This window comes from Anolis sagrei, chromosome 1 (assembly GCF_037176765.1).
Source record: "Anolis sagrei isolate rAnoSag1 chromosome 1, rAnoSag1.mat, whole genome shotgun sequence".
Lineage (NCBI taxonomy): Eukaryota > Metazoa > Chordata > Lepidosauria > Squamata > Dactyloidae > Anolis > Anolis sagrei.
In genome coordinates, this window is record NC_090021.1 from 12760626 (window position 1) to 12768222 (window position 7597).

At 42.1% G+C, this 7597-nt stretch overlaps 1 protein-coding gene across 1 annotated transcript in view; it reads right to left on the reverse strand.

Annotated features, from left to right (window-relative positions):
- The window catches only part of PAPOLG (poly(A) polymerase gamma), a 38252-nt gene extending 36793 nt beyond the window's left edge, over nucleotides 1–1459 (reverse strand). Inside the window, exon 1 of the mRNA XM_067462806.1 lies at nucleotides 1402–1459. Within this exon, the coding sequence (XP_067318907.1) occupies nucleotides 1402–1436 (35 nt within the window). The 5' untranslated portion in view covers nucleotides 1437–1459. The remainder of the gene's footprint in view (nucleotides 1–1401) is intronic.
- Between the last annotated feature and the right edge of the window lie 6138 nt (nucleotides 1460–7597).

Consider the following 7597-nt stretch of genomic DNA (forward strand, 5'->3'; position numbering starts at 1 on the left):
ATTGCCTGGGGGAATCCTTTGCTGGGAGATTAGCTAGCTCTGATTGTTTCTTGTCTGGAATTCCCATTTTTTGAGTGTTCTTTAATTACTGTTATGATTAGTATTACATATTATGATATTGTACTATGCCACTATACTGCAATATTATTAGTAGCATTACATGTAATATATAACACACAATTATTACATTATATATTATATTGTACTATATTATTATGCCACAATATATATTTTACAATACCAGTATATTAGACTATTAGTACTATATAATATATTGCACTATATCATAAGTTGTAGCATATATTATATTACATTATTAATATTATATATACTACTAGCCGACCCCTGCCACTCTTTGCTGTGGCCCAGTCTGTTTATGTGTTTTGTGTTTGTATATATCTGTTTCTCTGTGTGTGTATATATTTGTGCATATATGTGTGTTTGTGTATATATATGTGTGTGTATATGTGTGTATTTGTGTGTTTATATGTGGACATGCATATTGTGTATATGTGTGTGCTTGTCTATATGCATATTTGTGTGTATATGTATATGTATGTGTGTGCATGTGTATATGTACATGTATATTTGTGTGTGTGTATGAATGTGTGCATGTATATAACTATATGACTGTATATATTGTGTATTTTTAGGGGTTTTTAAGTCTGTTCTGCTGGGGTTTTGTGTGTGTGCGTGCACGTGTTTAGGGGTGATGGACACTCGTTGGATTGTTAGGTGTATTGTGTTCAAATTTGGTGTCAATTCGTCCAATGGTTTTTGAGTTATGTGAATCCCACAAACGAACATTGCATTTTATATAGATAATAAGTTGTAATATAAATTATATTATATTGCAACATTATTAATATTGTTGTTCATTCGTTCAGTCGTCTCTGACTCTTCGTGACCTCATGGACCAGCCCACGCCAGAGCTCCCTGTTGGCTGTCACCACCCCCAGCTCCTTCAAGGTCAGTCCAGTCACTTCAAGGATGTTATTAATATTATATATACTACATTAGTTTTATTTTATTTTATATTCTTATTTATTTTCCCATGCAGGTACAGGTGTATGCGTCTGGAAGCAGGCTCAGCTGGTGAAAGAGGGAGGACTTTCTTTCTCCTGCAGCTGAAGGAACCAAAGCTCTTGATAGTCCTTCGAAGTTACATTGCACTGATTGCAAACTGTTGTTGCAAAAGCTCAGCCCAGGCTGTAGAGGGAATGCAGTGAAGGAGACCCCACTTTGCACTGCCATGGCTCAATGCTATGCTGCCCTGGGAGCTGGAGTTTGGAGCTTCCCAAACCAAGGCCAAAGCAATTAAAAGTGAGGTCCAACTGCGTTAATTCTACTGTGTAGATGCCATCCCAGAGAGAGAGCAAACGAGGAAGCGCCCCTCCTCACCCGCATGTCTCCTTCATGGCTTCCTCCGCCTGCATAAGCTCTGCCTGCAACTCCTCCCACGAAGGTCCTGCGTCCAAGCCTTTCCCTCTTCCCTCCGCCCCTTTTATCAAGCAGCCCCAGCCCCGCCTCCTCAAAGAGCCAGGCCATTCTAGGCGGCAGCCAACAGAAGCCGCGTGGCCATCTGGCAGGAGGGCTTGGATTGTGTGCGCCTGCCATGGCATTGGGTTGGACTATAGTAAGTTCAAGCTGCGTTTAGAAAAGGCAGATTGCCAATATCCGCTGGATAATGGGGAAAGGCAGGGAGTTTCAGAAAAACATCTACTTCTGCTTCATTGACTATTCTAAAGCCTTTGACTGTGTGGATCATAATAAATTGTGGCAAGTTCTTGGTGCGATGGGCATCCCAAGCCACCTTCCCTCTCTCCTGAGGAATCTGTACAAGGACCAAGTAGCAACAGTCAGAACTGACCACGGAACAAGAGACTGGTTCAAGATTGGGAAAGGCGTACGGCAAGGCTGTATACTCTCACCCAACCAATTTAACGTGTATGCAGAACACATCATGCGATGTGTGGGGCTGGATGAATGCAAAGCTGGGGTGAAAATTGCTGGAAGAAACATTAACATCCTCAGATATGCAGATGACACCACTCTGATGGCCGAAAGCGAGGAGGAGCTGAGGAGCCTTCTAAACAAGGTGAAAGAAGAAAGCGCAAAAGCCGGGTTGCAGCTAAACGTCAAAAAAACCAAGATTATGGCAACAAGAATGATTGACAACTGGGAAATAGAGGGAGAAAATGTGGAGGCCGTGACAGACTTTGTATTTCTAGGTGCAAAGATTACTGCAGATGCAGACTGTGGCCAGGAAATCAGAAGACGCTTACTTCTTGGGAGGAGAGCAATGTCCAGTCTCGATAAAATAGTAAAGAGTAGAGACATCAGACTGGCAACCAAGATCCGCCTAGTCAAAGCCATGGTATTCCCTGTAGTCACCTACGGATGTGAGAGCGGGACCTCAGGGAAGGCTGAGCGAAGGAAGATCGATGCTTTTGAACTGTGGTGTTGGAGGAAAGTGCTGAGAGTGCCTTGGACTGCGAGAAGATCCAACCAGTCCATCCTCCAGGAAAGAAAGAGACAAAGTTGAAGTCCTTTGGCCACATCAGGAGGAGACAGGAAAGCGCACAGAAGACAATTATGCTGGGGAAAGTGGAAGGTAAAGGAAGAGGGGCCGACCAAGGGCAAGATGGATGGATGGATGGCATCCTTGAAGTTCCATCCAGGAAGTTGCAGCCAATAGTGAAAGGACCAAGGCAGAGACATCTCCAGCTCATCCCCTGTTTGGGTATCAGCCAGCACGTCAACAACTTAAATCAAGAAATAGTTTTCTAAGATCTACAGAGACACTCGCTGGAACACCTCAGCAAGTGAGAGTCCAAAAGCGGCAGGCTCAAACCCAGAACCCAACCAATGGCTGATACAAAATAAGAGAGACTCCCCCCTGGGCACACAGAGGACTGGGCGACTTGGAAGGCGCTGAACAGACTGCGCTCTGGCACCACGAGATGCAGAGCCAACCTTCAGAAATGGGGCTACAAAGTGGAATCCACGACATGCGAGTGTGGAGAAGAGCAAACCACAGATCACCTGCTGCAATGCAACCTGAGCCCTGCCACATTCACAATGGAGGACCTTCTAGCGGCAACACCAGAGGCACTCCAAGTGGCCAGATACTGCTCAAAGAACATTTAATCAACTACCAAACTCACAAATTTTGTATTTTTCTGTTTGTTTGTTTTTTTTGCTTTGTTCTGTTAGAAATGTAATATAATCGACTGGTTGCACTGACACAATTAAAAAAAAAAATCCAATTTAAACTGTACATTTGGCCTTCCCACTGTTTTTAATTGTGTGTTGTCTTATTGATAATGTTGTATATTCTTATTGTCTATGTTTTTTTATTTTTAATTGCTTGTACTGTTGTTTATTGCCTGTATTGTTGTATTTGGGCTCGGCCTCATGTTGTATTTGGGCTCGGCCACCCTGAGTCCCCTTGGGGAGAGAGTGTGGGTTAAAAATAAAGTGTTATTATATTTGTATATCTTAAATTGTAATGTTTTGATTATGAGATGCTTTGGGTCTCCGTATGGAGAGATTCAAAGACGTCATCACAGTCAATCTTTTCCTGCTCTAGTTTGATTAGTAAACTTCAAGCACAACAACAGAGAGGAAACAAACAAGAGCATCTAATCACCTCTCAACAAAAGATTGCTCCAGGCACTGCCAGGCAATCCAATGCTAATCAAGGTGGTCAGTTGAAACATTCACACCTAGCTGCAGCAGACAAGAGTCCTTTGTCCCACCCTGGTCATTCCACAGATATATCAACCCAATTTTCCTAGTTCCAACAGACCTCACTACCTCTAAGGATGCTTGCCATGGATGCAGGCGAAACGTCAGGAGAAAACGCCTCTAGAACATGGCCATATAGCCCGAAAAAAACCTACAACAACCCAATGTATATATAATTTAACTATGAAATAATTGATGGTACCTCAGAGTTATGCCACCAGGTGGCAGTCGGGGTGACATTTTTCGGTTGTTCTAAACCTCTTTCCCAAAGTTTCAGTGTGTTTTTGGAGATTAGGAGACTCAAAGCAACTGATCTGATTTTGCCGAAAAGGCCTTCAGCTGCCCGAGGCAAAGATATGGCCTCAGTCCTCATACATAAGTTGACTGGACCAGTGGATGGCATTGCTAGCCATAGACCACTGAGTAGACATCTAAGGGTGCTTCTACACTGTAGAATGAATGTAGTTTGACACTACTTAACCTACCATGATTCAGAGTCCATTCTCTGCCAAATGGTGCTGGTGCATCAGCAAGCTACAACTTCCAGGATTCCATAGCACTGAGACATTGAAGTTAAAGTGGTGCCAAACTGCATTCATTGTACTGTGTAGATGCACCCCAAAGGCTCACAGATTGGGGTCATCCCAGAGCAGTGGTTCTCAACCTTCCTAATGACGCAATCCCTTGATACAGTTCCTCATCATGTTGTGGTGACCCCCAACCATAAAGTTATTTTCATTTCGACTTCATAACTGTAATTTGGCTACTGTTATGAATCGTAATGTAAATATCTGATATGCAGGATGTATTTTCATTCACTGGACCAAAGTTTGTTTTCCCCAAACTCCACCAATGTTCACATTTGGGCATTTTGGGTATTTGTGCCAAGTTTGGTCGAGATCCATCATTGTCCACAGTGCTCTCTGGATGTAGGTGAACTACAACTCCAAAACTCAAAATCAATCAATTGGTCAGCTTGATTAGCATTTAATACCTTAGCAGTTTCAAAATCTGCCTTCTTTTTGCTTGGGGGAATCTTTTGTTGAGAGGTGATTAGCTGGCCCTGATTTCTATCCCGCTTTATCTCTCCATATGGATTGTTCTTGTCTGGAACTCCCCTGTTTTTTAGAGTTATTTATTTACTGTTATGATTAGTATTATATATTACTACAGTATATTGTACTGTGCCATGATACTGCAATATTATTAGTAGCATTACATGCAATATATAACACACAATTATTATATATTATTACATTGTACTACATTATTATAGTTGCTATGGCCCAGTCCAGTGGTTTTTGAGTTATGTTAATCCCACAAATGAGCATTACATTTTTATTTATATATTGTACTATAATAATACACTACCAGTATATAATACTGCTTTTATTATATAACATATTGCCTTGGGGAAATCCTTTGTTGGGAGGTGATTAGCTGGCTCCGATTGCTTCTTGTCTGGAATTCCCGTTTTTTGAGTGTTCTTTATTTACAGTTATGATTAGTATTATATATTACTATGCTGCAATATTATTAGTAGCATTACTTGTAATATATAATACGCAATTATTACATTATATATTATATAGTACTATATTATTATGCCAAATATATATAATACACCACCAGTATATTAGACTATTAGTACTATATAATATGTATATTGTACTATGTATATCATAAGTTGTATCATATATTATATTACATTATTAATATTATATATACTACTAGCCGACCCCTGCCATGCGTTGCTGTAGCCCAGTCTGTGTATATGTGTTTGTGTATATATGTATATATATTTGTGCATGTATGTGTGTTTGTGTGTGTATATATATATATATATGTATGTGGGTGTATATGTGTGTATATATTTGTGTGTTTATATGTGTACATGCATATTGTGTATATGTGTGTGCTTGTCTATATGCATATTTGTGTGTATATCTATGTGTGTGCATGTGTATATGTCTATATGTATGTGTATATGTATGTTTGTGTGTATTTGTGTGTGTGTATGAATGTGTGCATGTGTATAAGTATATGACTGTATGTGTATATGTATATATTTATTTATTTATTTATTTACTGCATTTGTTGACCGCCGTTCTCAGCCCTAGGGCGACTCACGGCGGTGTACAACATATAAAAACAGTTTACAATAAAGGCAATAACACAACAAAATATCAACATAACTATCAATAATATAACAATAATACAATTACACTAAATCATCCACGCCGTCTCATCGTAGAATCATAAACCAATCTCATAATCCATATTCCGTTCCAGTCGTCATTGCCAATTGTTGTAGCACTTAATTAAACGCCTTCTCAAATAACCATGTCTTTAGGCTTCTGCGGAATGACATAAGGGAGGGCGCCTGTCTGATGTCTACAGGGAGGGTGTTCCACAGCCGGGGGGCCACCACCGAGAAGGCCCTATCTCTCGTCCCCGCCAGACGTGCCTGTGAGGCAGGCGGGATCGAGAGAAGGGCCTCCCCAGACGATCTCAAGGCCCTCGTGGGCTCATAGGCCGAGATGTGGTCAGAAAGGTATTTTGGGCCGGAACTGTTTAGGGCTTTGTAGGCCAGCACCAGCACCTTGAATTGTGCCCGGTAGCAGATCGGCAGCCAGTGGAGCTGGAACAACAAGGGCGTTGTGTGCTCCCTGCGTCCCGCTCCTGTTAGTAACATGGCTGCCGCGCGCTGGACTAGCTGAAGCTTCCGGGCCGTCTTCAAGGGCAGCCCCACGTATATTGTGTATTTGTGCCAAGTTTGGTCAAGATCCATCATTGTCCACAGTGCTCTCTGGATGTAGGTGAACTACAACTCCAAAACTCAAAATCAATCTCACCCCACAACCCCACCAGTATTTCAATTTGGGCATATGGGGTATTTGTGCCAAATTTGGTCCAGTGAATGAAAATATATCCTGCATATCAGATCTTTACGTTATGATTCATAACAGAAGCAAAATTAGTTATGAAGTAGCAGTGAAAATAATTTTATGGTTGGGGGTGACCACAACATGGGGGAACTGTATTAAGGGGTCGCGGCATTAGGAAGGTTGAGAACCACTGCCTCGTGCCTAACAACACTGTTTACTTGAGCCTGCTCCATGCCTGAGTCCCTCTTCAGTAACTACAAAGTACGGTTCTATTCATAAGTTCTCCCCATAGTGAACATGTACTTACTTACTTAGGCGATCCCTTGTTGTGCGAGTAGGATTGTCTTCCAAGATCAGTGTCCTGGCGGTGGGTCCATAGGTGACTGTGGAGCCCTATTCTTGACCTGCATTTTCTCCTGCAGTGAGGGCATTGGTTTCCAGGTGGAAGGCGGTCCCAGTCGGGATTGGCTTGAAAAACCTTCCTCTTGGCACATTTCTCTCTTTCACCCTCCATTTGTGCCTCTTCACATTCTACAGCACTGCTGGTCACAGCTGACCTCCAGCTGGAATGCTCAAGGGCCAGAGCTTCCCAATTCTCTGTGTCTATGCCAGAGTTTTTAAGGTTGGCTTTGAGCCCTTCTGTAAATCTCTTTTCCTGCCCACCAAATTCTATTTTCAGTTCTTGAGCTCAGAGTAGAGCAGCTGCTTTGGGAGACGGTGGTTGGGCATCCAGACAACGTGGCCGGTCCAGTGGAGTTGATGGTGGAGGACCATCGCTTCAGTGCTGGTGGTCTTTGCTTCTTCAAGCATGCTGACATTTGTCTGCTTATCTTCCCAAGAGATTTGCAGGATTTTTCGGAGGCAACTCTGATGGAATCATTCTAGGAGTTGCATGTGACGTCTGTAGATAGTCTATGTCTTGCAGGCTTATAACAGGGTTGGGAGGACAATAGCTTTAT